Genomic DNA, 25,688 nt, shown 5'->3' on the forward strand with positions numbered 1-25,688 from the left:
TGTGTCTGTGTGTGTGTGTATCAGAATATATCTGAAAGTTTTGATAACACTAATGGAAGAGGCCTGTTATCATTAAAGAATGTGGTCTTTGTTTTAGTTCCATGCTACTACTGTAGCTCGTTTTTGATATTTCAGAACTATTCTTTATCCCAATGAAGCAATGCTGTATTGATTGTAACTGTTGTGCAATGTTGAGGGCTAGAAACCTTTTTTAAAACAAAAAAAAAAAACACCTTAAATGTCTTTTTCCATTGTGCGATGCTCTTTTCCTTTTTCTTGCTTATATTCTGCAATTTGCTTATGTTGATTTCTCTGCTTTCTAGATGGCGGGCGAGAAGAAAGCAAAGAGGGTTCGGAAGGTTCATGCCAGCCGCAACCCAGTGCTGGCCCGGGGAATCGGGAAGTATTCCCGGTCTGCCATGTATGCTCGGAAGGCCATGTACAAGCGCAAGTACAAAGCTCCAGAAACTAAGGTAGGGGGAACTAACAGTCTTTCAGAGCTCATAGTAGGTAGAGCTGCATAACTTACAAGCTGCCATTTAACATACAGAACATTTGCTGGCGTGCAGCTTAATGAAGGCTTTTTAAAAGGGCTAGATAGATTTCATTTTTACCCTGCTGTTCAGTGGAAAAGGAGAAGGAATGAGGAATAAACCCAGCTCGGACCCTGGTTCTTATAAGTGATCTTTCTGGCGTGGGGAGGGGAGCAAGACCTCTGCAGCGCTCTTTTTTTTTTGACCAATCGTTGGGGCCCTTACTGTGATGTACTTCCTGGGAGGCAGGGTGCACGTCTGATGGCAGATGCCAGAGTTTGCTTTCCTTTAATTCTGCAATTCCTGGCCAACTGATGAGGCTGAATGTTCTTCCACCTGTGAAGGGAGGAAGAGAGCTTCTAGTTGCACCTCCTGTGGCTGTTGAATGACGTCAGGTTAATCTCCCTGTAATAATAAATTCATATCTCAACAGCTGTTGGCCATGTTGGTGACATTGAACCTCCACATTTAAAGTCAGTGTACCTCTGAATATCAGGTGCCTGGAACAAGCAAGAGGGGAGGGCTCTTGACTGGGCTCAGCTTTTGCGGACTTATCAGAGGCATCTGGCTGAATCTCAGCCAGATTCCAAGTATGAGGCAGCAGAGCTTCTCTTCTGCACTGTATTGAAAGCTAGTTTGCAAATATATTTCTAAAGTAGTTTGTGTTTTGTTTTGTCTTCAGATAGAAAAGAAGAAAAGAGAGAAAGAGCCAGCTACTATCACGAAGCCTGTTGGAGGTGATAAGAATGGAGGCAACAGGGTGGTCAAACTTCGCAAAATGGTAAGAACTTGTCTGCAAGCTGGTGCACTGTAGCAGTTAAGGCTTTCAAGGTTGAATGTGCCACGTTTGGTCTCAAATTACACCTTTGCTTATACACTTGCTGGCTGACCACTTTCCCTCTTCCTGTTGCCACTCCCACGTAGTAAATTGGGAATAAAAAGTAGGTTGCAGCAGAAATTTTTGCAGGGGGAGGTGTCAAGCTACAGGTGCTTGCATGTCATCTATTAAATGCTGCAATTCCCTTATGAATAACTGAGCACAGCAAAAATTCATCAGGCTTGAAAACAGCCACTTGCTTTGGGGGAGTACATTCTGCCTAGTGGGGGCTGTGCAGGTGAGCAGCCAGGGTACAGATACAAAAGTTGGTTCTTTCGTTCTTTTTAGGCATAACAGATGACATAATCTGTGGGTAGGCTGACTAATAAAAAAACCAAAAAATTACTTTAGGGTGTTCTCAGTGCTATAGTTCTCTTCAAATAGCTTAATGTCTTCCTCTCAAAGAAATTTGGCTGCTTCAACAGTCTGTATGGCAGTATTGGGCCACGGTTAGATCAGGATCTACTGGTAAATCTCTGGAGAATCTGCAGTAGGTTGGCAAGGGCTTTAGGTTCCCAAGTACCCTACTGGACAACAAAACCACTTTTGGGCTACTGAAGTGAAGTAAGTGAACCAGGAGTGGACTATTTCATAGAATCATTCTGAGCTCCATTTCACCCTGTTAATGGTACTGAAAGCAAATTCTTTGGCTCAGAATGTGCTAAGAGGCACCCTGTTTTCATTTTTTTTTTTTAAATGATATTTATTAAGATTTTCAAAAATACAGAAAGTGAGAATTAAAGTACATTCAAAGCCTTATTTTCATACATCCACTTTCCGGGACTCCCCCCTTCCCCCACCCCTACCATATTCCCCTTTCATATTGTTGGCTCCACAAGCTCTCAGTTCTAATTAAAACTTAATTTGTTTAGACCATTATTCGAATTTAAAATTTATACACTCCTCATCAATATCCTTAATAAAAGATAAAAGTTCTCTCCCCAGGGCCCACCCCATTTTCATTCCACAATTTCCCTTTTTTTAATGATAAGAACACCCCACACAATAGAAATATAAGAAATAAGAAATAAAAAGTATAATAGATGAAAAAAAGCTCATTCAGAAAAAAAAGTTGACAAGCCTTTGGATTTTAGTTCTCCCCCTCCCTGTCCCCGGTTTAATTTCCCCCTGACCACCAAACCATGTTATCTGCCTGGAATTCTTAAAGTCCATAAATCACCTATTTCCCCCAATTCCTTGCTGGCTTTTTCTTTTTATAATTATTTTTTAAAACATTTAACTTCAAATCTTTAATAAAACTCCCCCCATTGTTCTTTCCAAGTTGTAGTCCAGTTTCCTCTTGTTCCGCTGCTGAAACGTTCTAATTCAGAAGCTTAGTAACTCTGCAGGGATTATTATTATTCAGGAACAAAAACTTGCGTTCAGTCCCTTCCTTTCTTCAATAGAAAATTCTATTGTCTCCTTTAGCTGAACACCCTGTAGACAAAATATTATTTCCGTTTTGCAGCTTTCCCAGAAGATAACCAGTCCTATAAAATTCCAATGGTATTTTTCCACTTACTACCATCTTTGTAATGTCCCAAAACTCCTCTAGGGGGATTGTTGTAACTTTGTTTTCTCTAGTCCAAAAGTCCGATTGTTATCCATGTTTTCGCCATTTTGTATCCAAGTTTTAACGAGTTATAGCAAATTGTAACAAATTTAACCAGCAAAGTTCTCATAATAAAATCCTCTCTGCTTTCCGACTTTGACAGCTACTTTGACAGCTGTCAAAATCTCCGACTCTTTTCACCAGGCTCTCTCTTCAATCACCCCGGTTCCCAGGGGGGGGGGTTACGTTTCTTCTCCCTCAATTCTTCCTCCAGCACAGTTCTTATAGTTCCCCATCGTGGAATTCTTAGTTTTAATCAGCAATACACATCTTTTTGGACCTTGGTTTCCCCGTCCTTGTTTTGGAAGGTTTACAGTAGGGGGGGGGACTGACTTCCTTTTTGGATCCCCCCCCCCGCTCGTGTCCAATCCGAAAAAAAAATTCTTTTTTTTTCTCCTTTTGAACCCGGTTTCCAAATTACTCACGGGTTGTTGTTAAGAAGTCCGAATTTTCAATGGAAGAAGTCAGCGCTCTCCGCCGGATGGCATGCGGCTGCGCTCGGCAGGGATAGCAGAGGACTCAAAGCACCACGCTTCTCCCCGGCACCCGATCCGTAGCCTTTAAAAAGGCTCCTTCACGAGTCGGGAGGGCGCTAGCGGTGCCAGCCGAGTCTCCATGTCCACGGCCTCCGTGGCCGTGGTTTTTAAGGGTCCCCGCATCGCCGGTGCGGTAGGACCCAGCCCCTGCCGAGCAGGCTCCCTCCGGAGCTCGGAGGGAGTCCGCCATTCGGCGATGGCGCCAACCCGGAAGTCCCAGAGGCACCCTGTTTTCAAATGATTATTAATACTATTTTTATAAAACCACAAAGGTGAATCAAAGGGAGGAGGGATGCAGCAATGTCTATCCACACATAAACAAGCATTTTCCAGCTCACAGTGCTGCTCCAGGCAGACAGATTTAGATACACAGCAATATACTTCTGATTACAAAGAAAGTCAGCTTAGGCATATTCAGTAGATGCTCACTATCCAGAATTTGCTTTCTTGTGACAGGCTGCACATACAGATACAAGTGTTTCAGCAAGGTTCTACTCTATTACTTGCTTAACAGTTGGCAAGAGTTTGTCCTTGGATTGCTTTGTATGTTGTCTGTTAGCTTCCACAACAACAGAATGTAGTTCAGGATTATATTGAGGCAACCATGCTTTCTATCCTGTGCTACTGAACTATTATATTTATATTTTTTTACTAAATCTTTATTAATTTGAATTAAAAAAATCAAAACGCAATGACATTTAATACAGACACAAAGTGAGAAAATAAAGAAGAAAGAAAATAAAAAGGAAAAAAGAGAAGAGAAAAACCCCCACATAATACTATACAGTCATACCTCGGGTTACAGTCACTTCAGGTTGCGTTTTTTCGGGTTACGGACTTCCCTTCCGAAACCCAGAAGTACCAGAACGGGCTACTTCTGGGTTTCAGCGGTTGCGCATGTGCAGAAGCGCTAAATCGCGCTTTGCACATGCGCAGAAGCACCAAATTACAACCCACGTGTGCGCAGACGTGCATCCCGCACGGATCATGTCCGCAATCCGAGTATCCACTGTACTTTTCATATATGTAAATGCCATATATTTACAAACTCACAAAAAAGAACCAAAACATTACTATAAATCAGCTAAAAAAGACTTCCAAATGTTTTCATTTACTATATCTATACTTTCCTTTATAATGTACAGTCTCAAATTAACTTAATTATTTTCGTACGTCCAAACATGATATCATTTCCACCTTTTATGTACAAGAATCACTCTAGTTCTGCCAGGAGATTCTTATTCTTACAATAATTTTTTAGATATTCTTTAAATATTCTCCATTCTTTATATACATTCTGTTTCGATTGATCTCTTACTATCCCTGTCATCTTTGCTAGCTGTAGATATTCTATCATTAGGGTTTGCCATTCTGCTATTGTAGGTATTGAATTTCTTGCCACTAATATTCTGGCTGCCGTTGTTGCATACATGAACAATGTTTTTATATTTTTTCCTATTTCTATTGGCAATATACCTAGGAGGAGGGTTTCTGGTCTTTTTTTAAAATGAAGTTTAAATATCTTTTTAAGTTCATCATAAATATTGTTCCAGAAGTCTCAGATAACTGCAGTTCCACCACATATGAAAATAAGACCCCATCTTTTACATTTATATCAGGCAGGCATCTTCAGTGGTATTCTTCAGCACCTGCTAAAGAGAAATGTTTTCTTATAAAGTTGATATAGGTTTTAATCTGTTTTAGTCTGTTTCACTTTTTGAAGGTCTTAAATTATTAATTTTTCTTATAATTTTATTTGCAAACTGCTTTGAAGTATTTTTTAAACAAGCGGTGTGTAAAGTAAATACCATACATGCCTAAGATACTTTGGTTCTTCATCCCTTCTGTTTCCTGTTTTCGATTTTGTTGCTCACTTCATTTTGTATCTGTTGAAAAACAGAATAAAATAGTTAATAAAAAATGAATTAAAGCAGTATTTAGTGCTGTATTATTGAAACCTATAGCCTCTTCTCAAAAGAACGCAATTACAGGATATGACAAAATTGTATGTGTGAAATTTGCCTGATTTGTGCAGAATCGCCAGCTGTGATAGCCAACTTAGTAATACTGGATCAAGTGTAATTTTAAGTCAGACTGAAACCTTCATCTGAAGCATTGAGCACAGTGCTTGTGAAAACTTAAGTAGAATAGTATCATAGCCTCTGTTCTTTAATTCTACTTATGTGTCTTTTGCACCTGGCGCTAGTGGTTATATCTTGGGGTTCTGCTGAAAGGAAAAGAAGATTCCATGAGCCTGAAATCTGCCCCCTTCCCCCTCTGTGTGCAGGAAGGAGAATAGCATGATAATAGGAACACATCTGGACTTCACTAATTAGGAATGATACAGTGGCCTGCTGCTGTTGCAGCATGATTGTGCAAAGTGTGTACGGATGATCACAGGTGGTCTGCATAAATGTTTCTACCTGTAGCAGGTGACACTTGAATCAAAACAACCACCTGCTTATTCTCTTGTTTAAGCCACGGGGGGTGGGGGGGCAGGAAGATTTGTCCCTCTGGGTATTGTCAGACTCTATCTGCCATTAACCCCAAACTGCATGATCAATGAGTGTTTGCAGTCCAACAGACAAGTGGCAGGCCACACCTGCTGTAAAGTATAAGTGACAGCTGAATGTTTTAAATCCTTGTGTGGTGAATGCTCACCTAATGTTCTTTCTTTGTGATAAGATACATTCCCACCATGCAAATAAGCTCAAAAACAAATTGAGATTAAAAAAAACAAATTGAGATTTGTGCAGAGAATTATCATTAAACTTTGCATTATCAATTTTCACCATTTCTGTGCAAAGTAGAAAAAGGCCCTTATCCGTGCAGGTGTCCACCTGTCTGATTTTGTGTTCTGTAGGGGTGATGCCTGTCTTTGCTTTGATATGTTTAAAGACAGATGAATGGAAAACTTCATAGGCAGCTTTCTTTAATTGCATCGGTGCTCTGGTGCTTTCCTACACAAGAACACATTCAGATCTATAGATTTCAGAATTGGTTGCATATGTGCCAGCACTGTATGCTGCTAGACCTTTGGGCTGTTGGGCAAACACATGGCTGGGGTTTTCCCACGTCAAGCAAGAATGAGTGCTTGGAAGAAAGGGGGTGCTGAAGTCAAAACTAGACTGCGAAAGCTGATAATTCCTCTCCTTTCAGCCAAGGTACTACCCAACAGAAGATGTTCCCCGCAAACTCCTGAGTCATGGCAAAAAGAATTTTGCCCTACACAAGAGGAAGCTGCGGGCTTCAATAACCCCAGGAACTGTTGTGATCCTGCTCACTGGTCGCCACCGAGGCAAGGTAAGGGGAACTCTGTGAATGACCCACAAAGCTGAGCCATTATCTGCTTATCTAAAACAACCTGCAGTTCATAAACCATGGCTTCAGATTGTGGTTGTTAGCAGTAAGCGAGCCAAAGTTCAGCTATGGGCAGTTCTCAGACATAAGGTTAAACAAGAAAGGTAAAGAGACCCCTGACCATTAGGTCCAGTCGTGGCCGACTCCAGGGTTGTGGCGCTCATCTCGCTTTATTGGCCAAGGGAGCCGGCTCAGCTTCCGGGTCATGTGGCCAGCACGACTAAGCCGCTTCTGGCGAACCAGAGCAGCGCACGGAAACGCCATTTACCTTCCCGCCTATTTATCTACTTGCACTTTGACGTGCTTTCGAACTGCTAGGTGGGCAGGAGCAGGGACCGAGCAACGGGAGCTCACCCAGTCACGGGGATTCTAAGGTTAAACCATAGTTTAGTGTTATTTGCAGGTGATTGGTGTTCCCTTCACCCTATTTACAAACCTCGTCTGTCTTGTTTCTAGCGTGTGGTCTTTCTGAAGCAGCTCGGAAGTGGTCTGTTGCTTGTAACAGGTAAGCTAATCTTACATCGACAGCTTGGTCCTATAACATTTGCTTTCCTGTAATCTCTGCTCACCTGGATTAACTATTTGATGCATTTTGTATCTTGGGACTCTTAAATTTCATTTCCTTCATTAAAACAAATACAGGGGTGAAAGTAGCGGATATAGTAAATACACCTCAAATATTACCACAATAGTAAACACATGGAGCTCTCTGACCTATTCAAAGAACTTTGCTAACTAGTTGTAAACCTTACACCAGGCATGGGGGACCTGTCACCCTGCAGATGTTGATGAACTGGCCATGGACCAAGCTGGCTGTGGCTGGTGGCAGTTCAGAGTCCAGCAATATCTGGAGTACCATGTCATGCAACAGCCCCTAAAGGTGAATCACTGTTATCCCACATGATGTGAGAGCAGGGGCTGAGTTTGAGAAAGAGTTCCATTTGGTGACTTCGTGCCAAGGGCAAGGTTCAAACTGGGGACTTCCCATAGCTGTCAACGTTTCCCTTTTTTAAAGGGAATTTCCCTTATTCCGAATAAGATTCCTCGCAAGAAAAGGGAAACGTTGACAGCTATGACTTCCTGATTCATAGCTATACACACTTGGGAACAAATTCTGTTGAACTCAGTGGAATGGTTAACCGAATAGACTTGTAGCATACTATTTATCCCTCAAATACATTTCTTACAGTAAACAAATCATGGAATCCCACTATTGTGTGGTGAATCTTAATGGATTTTACCCCTCATATCCCCTCATATAAAGCCCTCATATAAAGCAGTGTGCACTGCTTTAGAAAGTACTGCACAAAAAACAGTAAATGTCACACCCAAACTTGACAAATGGCACTTCCAGAATTACTTTCAAGACCCAAAGAAACCACACCCCAACAATATCTTGTGCCTCTTCTGAGTTCTATTTCCGTTTCCTTTTTTACCCTGAAAGCCACTCTGGAAGTTCTTGAACTAAGGTGGAGTAGCAGGTACTTAGCAATAAATGTGTATTATTATTTTTTTTAAAGTGTGTTTTCCTGTCATTCCCAGGCTGTTCTGCCAGTTTCCTTTGCTGGCTGCATTTTTCTTGAGAGTATAGAATAGCTGGATTCGCTTGTTTTGTTTTTATTGGGGGTTTTCAGTTGATTCCTTTGAGCAGAGCAGCAACATTGTGTCCCACTTGAATGGCAGGAAAACACATGCCAGCCGGGCCTTTTCCTGGTGCCAAGGCCACCGTATGTCATTCACTTGTCCTGTGTCTTGCCTGCAGGTCCCCTGACCATCAACCGGGTCCCCCTGCGCAGGGCTCACCAGAAGTTCGTCATTGCCACTTCAACCAAGGTTGACATCTCCAGTGTGAAACTTCCAAAGCACCTCAGCGATCTTTACTTCAAGAAGAAGAGGCTGCGTAAACCCAAACACCAGGAGGGGGAAATTTTTGACACTGAGAAAGAGGTGGGTGTGTTTTCTGGGTGAATGAGATGGGCCAAAGCGTGTGTGTGTGTGTGTGTGTGTGTGTGTGTGTGTGTCTGTTTGTCTTGAGCACCTATGAGTTAGCAAATCTTGGAGAAAAAACACATGTAGATTTGCAGGCCACCAAATCTTTGTACAGTGGTACCTCGGATTACATACGCTTCAGGTTACAGACTCCGCTAACCCAGAAATAGTACCTCGGGTTAAGAACTTTGCTTCAGGATGAGAACAGAAATCATGCTCCGGCAGCGGGAGGCCCCATTAGCTAAAGTGGTGCTTCAGGATAAGTACAGTTTCAGGTTAAGAACAGACCTCCGGAACGAATTAAGTACTTAACCCGAGGTACCACTGTATTAACAAGTCCCCAGCAGGACAAACAATATCCCCCAGATAGCATGTCAGAGAGGGGTTTGGCCCACCTGACAACTCAAGTAACACCTTGATTAGAACAAACTGCCAAGCTCTGCTGTTGTTCAACTTATTTGCTCTAACCACAGAATGTAAAATATCAGAAGGGGACCTGAGAGTACTTTGTATGTATCTTTGATATGCCTAAGTTCATAATATTTATTGAATGAAGAGTATACCAGGCTAAAGTGGTGCTTCAAGTTCAGAACAGTTTCAGGTTAAGAACGGACCTCCGGAACGAATTAAGTACTTAACCCGAGGTACCACTGTAGTGACTCTTGGGGGACAGCTGAACAGAAGTGAGTCCAGCATTGTGCATTTGACTGTTGTGATGGTGTTAGTGTGATATATACAGTTTTCTCCAACTTTGGGCCCTTTGCATGTTTTGGATTCCAGCTCCCAATGCCCTGGCTAGCAAAGATGGGAGATGCAGTCCAGCAAAATATGGGGACCTGGCATTAGCACAGTTGGGCTGCCTACCTCCTTCAGAAAAAGACTTGCCTTCCACAAAATAAATAGGACCGGATTTTAGGTGCAGATTTTATCCTAAGCTTGCAGTAAACAAATTACCTTCTTATGGCAGGGATCAGAAAACTTTTTCAGCAGGGGGCCGGTCCACTGTCCCTCAGACCTTGTAGGGGGCTGGACTATTTTTTTATTATTATTATTATTTTTGGAGGGGTGAACGAATTCCTAAGCCCCACAAATAACCCAGAGATGCGTTTTAAATAAAAGCACACATTCTACTCATGTAAAAACACCAGGCAGGCCCCACAAATAACCTAGAGATGCATTTTAAATAAAAGGACACATTCTACTCATGTAAAAACACGCTGATTCCTGGACCATCCGCAGGCTGGATTTAGAAGGCGATTGGGCCGGATCCGACCCCCGGGCCTTAGTTTGCCTACCCATGTTCTATGGGGATTCATTGGCTTGCAGAGCTCATGCTCGTCTTATTTATTTTTTTACAGAAAAATTAGCCTTTAATCACATAGCTTGGTTGGGAGGGAGGGCGGGCAGCCCAGCACACAAACACCGCTGCTTCCTGTTGTCCTGTGCCCAATTCTTTTTCCTAGACCACGACATACACACAGGTGTGCTGGTACAGAAAGTGAGTTTCCCACCATAGATGGGGAAATAGCAGCCTCTGCTGCTGCTTCCCACCCCCAAGGGAGCTTTTGACAAACAGAGGGGTTTCAGAAACATTTTGTGAAATGGCATTAGCAAGCGTGTGGAAAGGAGGTTTTCTATTTAAAAAGAATTAAATGTCACCGGGTGTATTGAAGTAGTTCTTTGCATCCTGGTCCACAGCAGCAGCCTAGAGGAAGCAGGAGGTGTTGTAAGCCCTGGGGAGGCTCCCTGTTAAAGCAAAGGGCATTAAAGGGTGAACAAATGATTGACGCGCTTTCCTGCTTTTTCAGAAATACGAGATAACGGAGCGACGCAAGGCGGACCAGAAGCACGTGGACTCCCAGCTCTTGCCCATCATCAAGAAGGTGCCTCAGCTGCGAGGCTATTTGCGTTCGACATTTTCACTTTCCAATGGCGTTTATCCTCACAAATTGGTTTTCTAAATTGTCTGGAGACACCACAGTAAAGTTTGGAGAAAAAAGAACCCTACAAAATAGTTTTACGGGTCGTACTTCCTTTCTGTAGAGTTTAATTCTGCTTTATCTTGACTTAAACAGCTAACTATCTGAATACTGTTTTGCGGGGGCTGGATGGAGGAAGGTGGATGGTATGGCATTTCTTTTTGATAGCTGGTTAGCCGAGGGAGCTGTACCAGAAGTTATTTTCCTTAGGTTTTCATTCTCAGTAGACCTATGCTGGGAACCAGCAGTCTCCTTACGGATGGCACTCTTCCCAACTGCCCTCCTTTCATTTTGAAACTCTGCAGGCCTTTTTCAAGTGGGCATGGACAGAATTCTCACACTCTCATTTCAGTAAACTGAAGGAAAGTCTACATGGGTGATTCAATAAGGAGCGAGGGAGCTTTGGCCTTTGTGGGCTGTGTGCCTACATTTCTCTAAAATTGCACTTTGAGGCCTGACCCTGAGGGTTTTAACATCACAACCACACACTGCGTCCTTTGCTATTTATACATATATTGTATACATTGCATTTAATTCTGGGTTTTTCTTTTGTCTTAATACCTAAACATGATGTAGCATATTGCGGGTAGCTGTAAAGAGTGAGATAACGGCTGGTGGAAGAATCTTCCGTTGTTATCTATTTGTTCAATAAGATTTCTATGCTGCATAAAGGTAAAGGACCCCTGACAGTTAAGTCCAGCCGCGAATGACTCTGGGGTTGCGGTGCTCATCTTGCTTTACTGGCCGATGGAGCCGGCGTTTGTCCGTAGACAGTTTTTCCAGGTCATGCGGCTGGCATGACTAAGCCGCTTCTGGTGAAACCAGAGCAGTACACGGAAACGCCGTTTACCTTCCCACTGGAGCAATACCTATTTATCTACTTGCACTTTTTGGGGGTGCTTTCGAACTGTTAGGTTGGCAGGAGCTGGGACTGAGCAATGGGAGCTCACCCCATTGCGGGGTTTCGAACTGCCGACCTGATTGGCAAGCCCAAGAGGCTCAGTGGTTTAGACCACAGTGCCACCCATTTAATTGTAGAAAAAAATCTCAAAGGGGAAAGACTGATTCCATGCGATCCTGCTTAGTTTACAAGCCCAGCAGTGTCTTTGTAGCAGATCAACACGTGAAGGAGATAAGATTTCACAGCTGAAGTGGAAATCTCTGCACTTCTGTACACAAGGGGTCTGAAGTGTGCAGAGGGAGGGGCTGTACCTGCGAGCTATTAAAATGTGGGCCTTGAGTGGTACACAGTGTTAGTCATATTCGGGGTAGACCCATTGCAGTGGGCCTAATCAGCATGTGGCTACCACTGAATACTGTCTGTTGCCTTTTCTCTTACTTCAGATCAACTCTGCCTTCATGCTTTCACCGTGTTCCAGCAGTCCAGCTCTCCACCGTAGAGCAAGATTTAATTGCCAAAGTGTGGCTGGCCACAATTTGTCAGTAGAGGGAGCTGGTGTGTGTAGTGTTTTGTTGCAGGCGCGCCTTCAAGAAGTAATCTATTAGAACAGGGCAGTCCAACAACTCCTACCAAGCGGGCAGCAAGAATAATTTGACACGGAACCCACAGGCCACACACGGAATTAAATTTCCATATCGTTAATTATAAAGTGTTTGCAGTATAGTTGATATTATTTAATATACATGATATATTTATGTATGTATAACTACATAACTAATAGATTAGATTTAATTTATTAAACAAGTTTAATACACAAACACAGGGTGTGTCACTAGCAGAGAAAGATGCACAGCACAGAAATACAGAGGAACCCGGGATCGGGGTTTGTGAGAGAATCTTGAAATCCCATCTGAGGTCAGGTATAAGAGCAGCCCTGAAACAATTGCCACCTTGCCCATCCTGGAGAGGATGGAGGGAAGAGGCAGAAAGTCACAGGTTCAAGATCCTCTTTCCTTACCAATATATAATAATAATAATAATAATAATAAATTTTATTTATTCCCCAGCCAAGACCGGGCTCAGGGTGGCTAACAACCAATAATAAAAACAAGTTGATTAAAATACAATTAAAAAAAGATTAAAATACAACATTAAAACAATTAAAATGCAGCCTCTTCACAGGAGGAGAAAGGAAAAAGAAAGGGGGGGAGGGAATCAAACTGATTCTAAGCCAAAGGCCAGGTGGAACAACTCATTCTTACAGAAATCAGATCCCGCAGGGCCCTGGTCTCATGAGACAGAGTGTTCCACCAGGCCAGTTTTGAAAAGGCCCTCGCTGTGGTTGAGGCTAATCTAACTTCCTTAGGGCCTGGGACCTCTAGGGTGTTGCTATTTATGGACCTTATGGTCCTCCATGGGGCATACAAGGAGAGGTTTGGATGTGTGACATTAGAATTGGGGGTCTTAAAAATCCCCCCCCCCTTGCCAGTCTAAAAGCAGGAACCTGAGTTTGCTCTTTCCTACCAGCTGTACAGCTGAGATCTATCTACCCTGACTGCCCCAGCCTCCACTACTCCCCACCCACCCCACTGGTCCTGCTTCTCTAGATCCCTGCCAGGCCCTTGACTTGCATGCACTTGGGACCATGAGGAGCACCCCCAACACACCAGTAGCAGCAGCACCATCACCACATCTCTGCAGTATGGCCAAAGCTGAGAGTCCTTTTAAGAATATCTTTCTCAGGACAGGGAACATCTGGCCCTGCAGATGTTGGCTCCATCAGCCCCAACCCACATGGCCAATAGGGTGAATGGGATCTGGAGTTGAACAACAGCTGCCGCAGATGTTTCTTCAATTGCCCCTGCTGTGTTTTGCATTGTGGTTCTCCCCCTGCCCGATACTTTTGAGGGGAGGAAACTCCAGTTCTCCCTGATTCTGCACATTCTTTGGTAGGGACCATGGCATTTATGGTTTTAGGCACAGTTTTGGTTCCCAATTTGAGGGTGGGACTCTGTAGCCTTCCACTGAAGTACAACTCCCACTATCCCTGGGAGCTGATGCAACAATCCTTTGACATTATTGCTCTTTGAGAGATGGGCTTCCCGCCATTCAGAAACGCTTCACTTTTTAGCAGTGTGGTTTAATCTGTAAAATTGTGAAGACATCCTCCAATTGGGATGATTGGCAAAATCAAGGTAAACACTGCCAGAAGTTGTGCGAATACATAGATGGCTCTACATGGACAATCATTTCAAGTCATCTGCTTTTTCTGAGCTGGCTGCTGTCCAGTTTAGCTGACTCATTGCTTTTCGCCGAGCGCAGAATGGCTACGATCCTCCCCACCACTACCACCCTCCTCTCCAGCCTTGGGACAGCTAATAGAAAATGTTAGAAAGGTATCTGCTTCCAAAAATAGATGCAAAAACTCCCTGATGTACTTTATTAGCATCAGATCTGCCTTTGGCAAAACATCTCACTTAAAACAGCAATTGAGAGGGCAAAGGGATGGAGGAGGAAGGCTGGATTGCCTGAGGAAGCGGTGGGAGGAAAGCTTTGGGTCAGAGAGCACAGAAAAAGAGCAGCTAAATTGTTTTTCGAGTTAGTGTAATTGGTTTCGGTAGTCAACAGGGTGGAAATGTGCTATGGAGCACTTCTTAAAATTTCTATTTGATCGCCTGCAAGTAAAACAGTGGACATACTTCGGCTGTGAGCCCACTAAGCACAGTTTTGGTTCAAGAGTGGATTGCTGGGCAGGAAAGGATTGGATCTGCCTACCACATCTTTAGACATGCACACTGGGTGATGGCCACTGTGAGTCACCCGGTGGTTGCAAGGTGAGTATCTTGCATCTTTACAACAGGAGATACAGGGCAAGGGCCGGCACCTGAATACAACCCTTAAGTCATAAATAAAATGATGTAACAAGCTGATGTTTGACGAGTCCGGAAGGTTACGCTATCATCCCTGCGTATATAGGAACGAACATTAGCAGGATTATTTGAATGAGGTCCTTGTTAGTCATCATTAGATACACACACAACGCCTTTAATTTGAGAATTTCAAGGGCAAATAAGTTGAACCTCATAGGCTGCCTGTGTTGCTTTATACTCTTTGAATACCCCAGGGGCAAGGGCAGGAAAACTCTCAAAATATCCAAGCATGAATAAAGATTCAAATACTGTAGAACAATCATGTTTGATAAGAGTAAGAATTGAGAGCAGTAGAAAAGCCTGATGGATCAGGCCCATTTAGTCCAGCATCCTGTTCTCACAGTGGATGAACAGATGCCTATTATGGGAAACCAGCAAGCAGGACCCAAGCACAAGGACGCTTTCCCTTTCTCTGGTTTTCAGCAACTGATACTCAGAAGCATTGCTGTCTCTGACCATGGATGGATACCATTGCTACCATGTCTAGAAGCCAGCAATAACCATCAATTTCTCAAATACTCTGAAAGTCATCCATGCCAGTGGGTCTCTTCCGAACCTGTATGGGAGGCTAGAATCTATAGGAGGAAGCTTGCTGAACCAGCCAGGCTGGTTCTTTTGTTCCTTTGCCTTAGCTGCTCAGCTAAGTACCTGCCATTCACATCTTTAAAGACTGCTCTGTTGCCATAGAGACATTGGTGGGCCCACCTCGGCTGGCTGGATATGGCTTCCACAATTGGCCAAGAAGGGGCTGTGTATTAAGAATTTTGTGTGATGATGCTTAGAAGCTGGTGCAGGAAGCTGGAGACGAAGAGACATGTCTGCTCCGTGCTGGAGCCAAAGACACCAGAGTTTCCATTGACCTTCCTTCCAAGGTAACTGAAGCCAGTGCTGAGGCCCGTGGAGTCCCTGGCCATTCAGAGATTGGGCTTGCATGCTGCAACAGTGTATAGAGTCCTATAAAGGATGTGAAATTGCCAATCAATTTGGAGTAATAGACTACTAGCACATAAGCAGTCATTGAAAACCTGTTCCCAGAAGCCAAAACCCATCCTGCAACTCTTCATGCCATACAAATGACACCAGTTAGGAACTCGGCTAAATAATAATAACAGAGGAAATGGCTTGACACTCCTGTCAACACACAGGAAGTGCATGGGAATGAATCAGTGTGGAGCATCTTGGTTGAGAACCATGCTATGCGCTATAGATGAGTCATGACATAGATTGTTGCTAACTAAGGTTACCAGGTCAGGAGCATTCTAGGCACTGAGATTTCAGATCCCAAACCAGAGACCTATAGGTGCCCCCTGGTGATATAATTGTGGCCATCCCTGGTGATTCTTCTGTGCTCCCTCCCGTTACTGAGTCCTGGAGACAGAGGTTAATGGGGGGGGCAGAGAAGTACAGACCCCCACCCACACCAAGAGCATATGCAATAATTTGCAGTTGGCTCCTGCCAGACTGAAACTTACAAGCTGCATGCAGTCATCTAAGAAAAATTGTTTAATGCACTCTCACCCACCTGGCAATGCAATCTGCCACCTGGAAGAATAAAGGAAAACCTGGATTATTCATGTCACCTCTAGAGGTCTGGCAACCTTACTGAATAATCTGGCCCCGGTTTGGCCAGTAAACTAATAGCACTACTGTAAGGTAACCTTTTCTGGTCTTTATTTTTTTGTTTGTGCCTTGCAGACTACATCACTTACTGAGAAAGAGAAAGGAGTTGATAGGATTTACATTAAAAGGTCTATGGTTGTATAATAAATCTTATTGTTGCTGATTTGTATAAAACTTAACAATTTAATGCAATACCTCCCTTCCCCTGAAAGCCGCATCTGCAATAATAGCTGGGGAAATGTGCTTTGAGGCATTTTGGGTAGCCCACAGCCTTCTGCAAGATTAAAATAGAACAGGGGTGGGATCTGCCTGCCAATCTTAGCTGGACAGAGGGTCCAGGTTGGCCCACAAGGTCATTTCCCCCAAACCACGGCAACCTGCTCGTCAACTGACATCACTCGTCGTGTCATCTGATGAGAAGGGGGGGGGGGCGGGTTAAATCAGGCATTGGTTGTGCACTCCTGTTCCTAGCAGGAAACAGCAGCATGCAGCCATAGCAGTAGTATTTAACCCCCCACTTATCGGCTAATGAATGGGGGTGAAATCTTGCTCAGTTCAGCAGGTTTCTATGCAAATCCCTTTTGTGATTCTTTATCTGTTCTGCCAGACCTATGCAGGCAATTAAGAACACATATTTCTACAACGGTTAACCAATATCTGTTTTTAAGTTTTTCTGTACCATTTTAACAATGCTTTTATGTATTTTTGTTGTAAACCACTTCAATATTTTTAATGAAATACAGGCATATAAATATGTTTATGAATAAATAAATAGTTAAGGAAACGTTGGGAAAATGGAGTGAACTGCCTTGTGAATCCCCAGGGACATGCCATTATTTCTCGCTTTAGCTGCAACTTTGCTCACTGGGGCTGATGGGAGTTCTGAGCCCAAAACATCTGGAGGGCACGAGATCAGCAAAGGCTGGTTTAACCCACTGGGCATCAGGGATAAAGGAAGGAAAGCTGAGTGATTACCTTACACATTTTCAAAGGTTGGGCTCTGCCAAAATGCATCTCACCTTTCCAACTTGAGCACTAATTTGCACATTCTCATTAATAAAATGCCAATAACTATTATATTTCCCTCTTGCACCCCACTTTTCATCACTCGGGTACTGCTTGTCTTGCATTTATCTCAAATAACTTCACTCAAGTTTCTCTCATAATATATATGGTGTATAAAAATACGTTGTAATATGATGCCGGCTATTTTTTATTTTCCTGTATATTTCTGGCTTCAGACTTGTATACTTCAGCCTTGGAAAGACTGCATTCCCTCTGCCTCTGGGAGAGAGTCTTGCAGAGCAATAAGCCTGTTATCAGATGGCACTTTGGAGATTTGTAAAGCAATTTAAGCGAAGCAGGATGAGAAAACCATCTAAGGCACCTGGTTCTATCGCAGGATCGGTTCTGCTGTGTATTGGAAAGAGTCCCAACATTCTTACATACATACTAACAGCAGCCCCCTCAATTGCAATAGCATGAGATGAAGGGTCCTGAAAATTGCCAGTGCAGTAATAATAATAATAATAATAATAATAATAATAATTTATTATTTGTACCCTGCCCATATGGCTGTATTTCCCCAGCCACTCTGGGCGGCTTCCAACAAAGATTAAAAATACCGGTACATTAAAATGTCACACATTAAAAACTTCCCTGAACAGGGCTGCCTGTTCAGCAAGAAGATATTGAAGTGTGAGAGGAAGACCTAGAAACCAAAGGCACAGGAGGAAAGGATGGCTTTGAAGTGCAAGGAGGAATCTAGCTAATTTAGGACTACCCTCCTTCATCTGGAAGATGGAAGGCTTTGAACCTAACCAGACTTATCTGGGAATAAGCCTGTATGAAAACCAGTCATCTTGTGTAAGGCAGGCTTAGTCATTTGGCACTGTTTGAAGCATCTAGAAAGTTTTGTTTAGTGATGCTGAGCTAGAAATAAGAAAGGAATCGAGTATAGAACATGATAGGGAAACCAACACAAATGGGAAAATAAATGATCAGAATCCATTCTAAACCAGGAACGACGACATCAACTTAGAGCAAAATCCTGCCTTTTCCAGGTGTTTTATTATGACTCCCATGGGCTGACAAAGCCTTTCCAAAACCAGACAAGAGATAAATAATAAAAGTTTATTATAATACTAATAGTGATAACAATTTTATTATTTATACCCCACCCACCTGGCTGGGTTTCTAGGGTTTACAGCATATACAAAACATATGAGGCTCAAACCTGCAACCTTGGCATTATCAGCACCACGCTCTAACCAACCAGCCACCCAGGCTGACAAGAATTGTTAAGTTGGCATGTAAAATGGGAACAAGGATTTATTGGTTTGTGTTTTGTTTTTTTGCTTTTGTTTTTATTATGTATCTAGTGTTTTTATCTTGTATTTTGAACCGCCCTGAGAACTACGGGTGAAGAGCGGTATACACATTTAACGAACAATACAAATACTAAATGAAAACTTAAAAGAATGCCCATTTACACAAACAGAGGTGATCGGAACTTTGAAATACCATAACATATTTACAACCCGTTTGGCTGGGGAAAGCCGCTTTGTGGGTTATGAGACTCACTATGAACCCTGGAAGCATATAATAGTCTTGTAAAATAAAAAATAATGTCGGTGATGACAGCTAAGTGACAAAAGGACAAAATTTTTATTACGTATTTGCGCTGTGGGGCATGTAGCCTGTGAGGTGACAGAGACATATTTGGAAGCTCCTTGAGGGCAGGGACCCTCTGCTCTTTGCTTATGAAGCTCGGCCACACGCCATGTACACACGGAATAGGTACAAACAGCGAGGACGACGGTTCGGTGGAGAGGGAGAGAGACAAAGAACTCTCCCCCTTGGGCCAAGCCGAATTTTTTTTAATTTTCTGAGGGAAATTAATAAAGAAAAGAAGCGAAGCCGCCGCAGGGAGACCAGGCAGGAGGCGCCTGAGGGGAGAGAGGTGGGCGGAGCCAACCGGCTCGAAAGGGGGCGGGCTCCTTATTCCCTGGCGGCCAGTGAGCGGGCCCGGTCGTCGACGTCGCCGCCGCCGCCGCTCTTCCCCCCTCCCTTTCGGAGCGCGCGCACCTGTCAGTCACTCCCGCCCGCTCGCTCGCTCGCCGCGGCCTCCCGCTCCCCTCGCTCTCTTTCTATCACGGTTCGGCGCGCGCGGTGCATGCTGGTCCCTCCGCCTCAGCAGCCCTCCGCCTCCAACATGGCGTCGCGCTGTCACCTGTGTGTGTGAGGGAGAGGAGAGGGGAGAGGGGAGAGAGGCGCCGCCTGACTGACTGGGGCCCCCCCTCGACCCTCATCACCCACCCCGCCCCCCCACAAAAAATCCCTTCGCCCCCCGCTTTCCCCTTTCTCCTCCTCTCCCTCTTTCTCCTTGGCTCGGCTCCTCCCCGCCATGGCGGGGGGCTGAAGGGATCCGCCTCCCTCCCTCAGCAACAGCATCCCTTCCCCTCCCCTACGCTGAGGCAGGTGCTGTCAACGCCGCCGCCTCGGCTTCACCCGCCGCCGCCGCCTCCTGATGGGGTCCCCGGCAGGCGCGTCGGGTTCGGCGGCTGCTGCGGCAGCGGCCGCCGCGGCAGACTCTGCGCAGTGGCTGTCGGTGAAGGAGGAGACCATCTTCCTCCACGACGGGCTGATCCGGGTTACGGACCTGGCCGAGCTGCCCAGCGAGATCATCGGCGTGGCCGAGCCGGGAGACACGGAGCTGGAGGTGAGGAGGAGAAAAACGGGATGCGGAGGGCGCAGGGGGAGGGAGACGGGGACTGGACCTGGCTGCCCTTCCTCCTCCTCCTCTTCAACAATAAGGTGGGGCAGGAGGGGGGAATCTGTTCTTCACCAGCGCCACAACTGTAAACACACACTTTCTCTCCCCCCCCCCCCCCAGTTTAGGCTTATAAATGGAGCGTCTATGGGGCGAGGAATCAGGTCAGCATCCTCATCCCTGCAATTTAGCGATGGATTGTGTGGGTGGGGTGGAATTTGGCCTCCTCCTGCTTCTTCTTCTTCATCATCATCTTCAGGGCCTGCTCACCTCCGCAGAGTGGGCTTTTAACAATAAGATGTGTCTGGCCTTCATCATCTAGTCTACATCATTATATTCATTGCTTCCCTGTGAAGTAGTTTTTAGCATTAAGATTGGGGGAGCATCTTATCATAATCGTAAATGGGTTTTAACAATAAGATTGGTGGGTGGGTGGATCTGGCATTCATCAGCATTGGTTGTCATCATCACAACCAACATCTGACCTCCTTAAAGGGGCTTTAACAATAACATTGGGGAGGGGATGTCAAGGTGAATGGGGTGGTAGAGAGGGGAGAGATGCCAAAGGGTCATAATTAGGCAGAGGATAAAGAGGAATCTATTCCCCCTTGTATTTCTTTCCTCCTCTCAGTGATGATGATGATGGTGATGGTGATGTTTTTAATCAACAATTTATTAAGATCTTTCAGAGTTAGGGGATGATTTTGACATCTTTTACAACCCCAAAGGATAGGGATGGCGGAAGAGTAAAAGATGAGATGTTCATATGTGTATGCAGTACCCTAAATCAAGAGGTTAGAAAAGACAGAGTATCAATTGGGGGGGGGGGGGAGAGGTGTCTCCAGAATTTGTGGTGTTGGGAAGAAATGTTAACATTTAGGAGAAGTGTCGGAATTGGGTGTACCCCCAAATCAAGGCTTTGGAATAAGGTAGGATGTGAAAACTCTGATATGGAGGATCAAAAATGGTGGGTTACTGAAATGGAGAGATTTGAAAGAATGAAAGAGGACAGAAGAAATATGTGACAGTGGGCATTAAGTTGGAAGGAATATGGGGAAGGGGAATAAAAGAAAGGGTGAGGGTTCACAAAGAGCAATAACTGAAGGTGGGGTGCCAGTTAGTAAAAGATAGGGTAAGATTGAAGAGAAGGCCAAAAGGGGAGTGGGGATAAGATGAAGGGTCAAAATGAGAAGGGTATAGGTATGCTGAGGGCACAGGAATGTTGGTTAGTGAGCAAACTAAATTGCCTTTAGACTTTGGTAAAATGTGAAGAGCAAGAAGTGTGAGGAATGGGTGAAAGGAGCTTAGGAGAAGCAATGTGAAGGTGATGGAGGATATACTGTGAAGTAGTAGGGGATTGTGGTTACTAGATGGAGGATGGGGAGCTGTGAAATCTCGGATGAAAACTCAATAAGGGGTGGTGATGAATGGTTTTGGGTGGGGATGAGAGAGGAGCACCTGACTGTTCCAAAAAAAGCCTTGATGCACTAGGATCATAATTAGGTTAGGGGAGAGATTGATAGATAATTAGGAGAGAATGAAGCAACAAGTCATACACATGCCTGCCAGGTCTGACACCCAAATTTGTTGAAATGATGATGATGCAAAGGTGATTCAGCACCAGGGAAGGTGCAGGATGTAAGATGATAAGGCTTTCGGAACCTTGTTTTGAACCAGGAAGGGCAAAACCTCCCTGTCTTCATTGCCCAGAGAGCAGTCTCTTGAAAATTGATTTTATGGTGTTCTTAATTATTATTATTTTGTTATTTAGCAATAATTATTTTCAAGTGAAATATCTGGGGTGTTCTTAAGTACTGAGTATCTAGACTAGAGGTTATAATGACTGTTGAAAGGCCGAGGGAAGTAGCTATGATTCTTTTCCACTTCAGCCTCCTCCTCCAGTAAATATGGGCAGTTGAACTGTAGTTAGAGAGCAATTGTGTGTTGTTTGAAATATGTAGTTTGGGGAAATTGCTGTCAGTCATTTCTGCTTGCATCTCTTCCCTGGTCTGCATCTCTTTCTCATGCACCTCCCTCCATCACCCCGCCCTCTCCCCCAGCAGTGTGGCTTGCAGTGACACAGGTTCTTTGTCAGAAGCCGGGTGGCGTGAACCGAATGGGGATGGTTCAGCAAGCGCTGCATTGAATGCTTATATTTGATCACCTGCAGTTGTTTAGGGGCTCAGCAGAAGGTTATTTCTTATTGCTAAAAAGAATCCTGAGCAGTAACAGATTTAGTAGCGAGCAGCCTGGACAAAATTATTACTGTACTCTGATGATAGCAAGGTTAATTCCTTGTTCATGCCCTTCAGCTTAATGTGGGAAAAGAGACTTAATATTTCTAAACATATTTTATTTTACTGTTGTGCCCACCCCCCGTGTTATTAAAGTGAATTCTACTAGCTCTGCAAGGCTATGCTTTTGTTACTGACATCTGCTGTTTCTGGGGGAGTTAAGAATGCAATGATTAATTAGTCTTGTGGTCTTGAGTTAATTTTTTTGGTAACAGTACAGCTTATTTGCAAAGATAGAGTTGAACCCATTGGTTAAGCAAACATTAATGGTCAAATTGCATGTCTGGTAGTTATCTGGGCTTATCCATGGCATTCCTATCCATAAGTTGATCATGGACACATGATTCCAAGGTTTGCTTGATTAAGCCTCCTGCTGTCCAGGCTTGAAAGTTTATGTAAAACTTGCTACAGAATCAAAATGGATATGTGAGGCCTTTTGGTAAGGTGAAAGAAGCTGCAGCTGACAGACATTTCACTCTTGTACTGTATAGTATGGATTACGAATTCGACATGGGTTTGTTGGAATAACAACATTAAGGGTTATTATATTTATCTATCACCCCATGATCAAAAGAAGCCATGGAAGGAGGGAGGGAGTAAATTGGCACCAGATGGAAGAGGTAGCATGCAAGCCCACCAGACAGAGAACAGGAATATTGTGTCTAACCTGAGCCTAAGCTAGATAGTGCTAATTTTGGCACTAAGGTTTGCAAAGCCACTGGAGGCTTGGGATAACTGACAAGGATGGGGGTGGAGCGTCTGATGGTTGTGCCTTGGGTGGGGTTGGGGAGAGTTGACTCTTTTCATCTCTGTGTTACAAACACTCCATTGACTGACTACCCTACGCCATTGGTTCAGCTTATCTAGAACCTGAGACACTCCAGTAGCTTTCCATTGTACACATAGTATAAACCCTTAAGTGTTTTGCCATTAAATTTGCTTAAAATAAGCCCCTTGCAGCACTTTATGGTGTATTGTTGGCCACTTCATCTTGTTTCTTTACTACACATTTCATACATTGTTTCTGTAAAAAAAATTTGAGCTTGCCCCAGTACACCACTGACACACACTTTGGCAAGAACTTGGGAAAGTTGCCTCATTAGAGAGGTCACAGTTAATTAGAGCTCTTTGCAGCCTGTCTCAGTAATTGTGTCATGAAAAGTATTTAAATGGAATAACAAGGAGCTTCAGAAATTCATTCAGGCAAAGAAAGAGTTAGAAGTGATGGTGATGGAGCCAATTCAGGCTTTCACATATTGCGGGGAGGGGGAGAAAAGGGTTTGGGCCCATATGGTTGCAAAGATAAAGCTTCCAAACATTGGCAGACTGTAAATTGGTGCAGCAGCATCTCACTGTCCTACTGTGGTGATATGGAGAGCCCTGGTGGTCTCCCATTTGTGTTATTCATATGCTATGAATTTCAGAAAGAGTGGAGGAGAGTAATGGGACTATTTTGAGGGCAGGGTGTTGTAAAATGGAATAGAGATTACATGTTACCACAACAAGGAATATGGAGAAATAACACACTTATAAATAACAGATTCGCAGTGTACTAGTCAGGAATAGAGGTTCTCACTCATAGTAGCAAGCAGTGTTGGAGTTTCATTTGAAATATGTTAGTTTCAGGGCTTCTTCAAAAGGATTGTAAACAATATATTTAATGTGGTTTTACCCTGCCATCTCAGGGAGGTCAAATGCACAGTAATAGTGTTTACTCCTGGATCAGACACATGGGAAATAATAGTAGGAGATGAATATTGTGCTTATGTCTTGATTGTTGACTGCCGATAGGTGTCTGATTGCCCACTGTAGGGTACAAGATGCTGGACTAAATAGGCCTTTGGTCTGATAGGCTAATAAAAATTGGTCCTTTTTTACTATCTCAAGTGTCAGCTATGCTTTGCTATAGGTTCATAATCTAGAAGTGACAAGACCGCTCAGTTGCAGCCTTACTGAAAAGAAAATAGTTCTTGGCCAGTAGATACTTGTTTTTGACCCAAGCACATATTACCATATTTTTCCGTCTATAAGATGCCCCCATGTATAAGATGCCCCCTATTTTGGGGGACTCAGATTAAAGAAAAAGGGGGAGGGAGATGGCCCAGAGTATAAGACGCCACCTAATTTTTGACATTATTTTTTAGGAAAAAAACCCTAGTCTTATACACGGAAAAATACAGTATATTTATGTGAGTCTGTTGGACTTGAAACAATTTTAGTCTATCCCAAACCCCTTAATGTGACTGTGGGGAACCTTTGGCCCTCCAGTTGTTGCTGAACTCCAACTCCTTCAGCCCCAGCAAGCATAGCCAATGGCCAGGGATGATGAGAACTATAGTTCAGCAATATTTGGAGGGCCAGAGGTGCCCCATTCCTACCTAAACATCTCAGAAAACGTGCATAGCATATACTGATAACTCCCACACCAAAGGGAAGAAGGTACCTCACACTTTTGTTTGAATGTATGCTTAGACATTTCTTAAGAGGAGTACCTGTTCTCTGGACAGCTGCTAGGGAAGATCAGATTGACAGATACCAAGTCCACAACCTTTTCAGTGATGGATCCAGAACTGTAGAATAGCTTTCCTGGGAAACTCCTTTAAGTGGGCTTTGAAGCAAGACTTACATTTTTGTATTAACAAAATGCCGTAAATAATATTGTTTTACTTTTTTGTAAGGCACTTTAGAAAGACTTCTCTCTTTTAAAGGTAGGATTTAAATGATCATAATAAATAAATACCTACTGCATTTGGGCACCCCGTCATTCGTGGACCTGTCCCCTGTCATGTGTGTTCCTGAAAATTATGCAGTGATAGTAATTTTTCAGCAATGCACATAGAAGTATGTAGCCAAACTTGATAACTATGCCCTGGTATATTCTTCATTCAATAAATATTATGAACTTAGGTATATCAGAGATACATACAAAGTACTCTCAGGTCCCCTTCTGATAGTTTACATTCTGTGGTTAGAGCAAATAAATTGAACAACAGCAGAGCTTGGCAGTTTGTTCTAATCAAGGTGTTACTTGGGTTGTCAGGTGGGCCAAACCCCTCTCTGACATGCTATCTGGGGGATATTGTTTGTCCTGCTGGGGACTTGTTAATAGACATTTCCTGACTGACTACAATGTTCCTTGTGAGGAACAGGTTTAGACAGGCTTGGTGGGCCCAGTGGTAATCACAGCCCATCTGTTGAGGAGCAGGCCTCTGTCATCATCTTGTACTATACAGTGGTACTTCAGTTTACGAACTTAATCCGTTCCAGAAGTCAGTTCTTAAACCG

At 43.7% G+C, this 25,688-nt stretch overlaps 2 protein-coding genes and 1 long non-coding RNA gene across 6 annotated transcripts in view; 2 read left to right on the forward strand and 1 right to left on the reverse strand.

Moving 5' to 3' along the window:
• Positions 1 to 298: 298 nt before the first annotated feature.
• RPL6 (ribosomal protein L6) lies at positions 299 to 10,919 on the forward strand. Its single transcript, XM_081017577.1, has 6 exons — positions 299 to 473; positions 1,216 to 1,314; positions 6,718 to 6,861; positions 7,375 to 7,423; positions 8,681 to 8,865; positions 10,716 to 10,919. The coding sequence occupies exons 1-6, from the start codon at positions 324 to 326 to the stop codon at positions 10,866 to 10,868; spliced, it is 780 nt and encodes a 259-aa protein (XP_080873703.1). The 5' UTR covers positions 299 to 323; the 3' UTR covers positions 10,869 to 10,919.
• LOC308483601 overlaps positions 9,959 to 25,688 on the reverse strand; it is a 202,136-nt gene continuing 186,406 nt past the window's right edge. Inside the window, exon 2 of the long non-coding RNA XR_013989722.1 lies at positions 9,959 to 10,073. This is a non-coding gene — a long non-coding RNA (uncharacterized lncRNA). The remainder of the gene's footprint in view (positions 10,074 to 25,688) is intronic.
• HECTD4 (HECT domain E3 ubiquitin protein ligase 4) overlaps positions 19,533 to 25,688 on the forward strand; it is a 111,942-nt gene continuing 105,786 nt past the window's right edge. For all 4 annotated transcript variants that reach the window (XM_081017223.1, XM_081017224.1, XM_081017226.1 and 1 more), the window contains exon 1: positions 19,533 to 20,058. In XM_081017223.1, the coding sequence (XP_080873349.1) occupies positions 19,867 to 20,058 (192 nt within the window). In that variant the 5' untranslated portion in view covers positions 19,533 to 19,866. The remainder of the gene's footprint in view (positions 20,059 to 25,688) is intronic.

This window comes from Podarcis pityusensis (genome assembly GCF_964106645.2).
Source record: "Podarcis pityusensis genome assembly, chromosome: 8".
In the NCBI taxonomy this organism is placed as follows: Eukaryota; Metazoa; Chordata; class Lepidosauria; order Squamata; family Lacertidae; genus Podarcis; species Podarcis pityusensis.

Excerpts from the sequence above, each read along its gene's own strand:
- RPL6 (XM_081017577.1), top strand. The coding sequence starts at position 324 with ATGGCGGGCGAGAAGAAAGCAAAGAGGGTTCGGAAGGTTCATGCCAGC. Across the intron at positions 6,862-7,374 it reads CTGGTCGCCACCGAGGCAAG|CGTGTGGTCTTTCTGAAGCA; the intron begins GTAAGGGGAACT and ends TCTTGTTTCTAG. Across the intron at positions 8,866-10,715 it reads TTTTTGACACTGAGAAAGAG|AAATACGAGATAACGGAGCG; the intron begins GTGGGTGTGTTT and ends CTGCTTTTTCAG.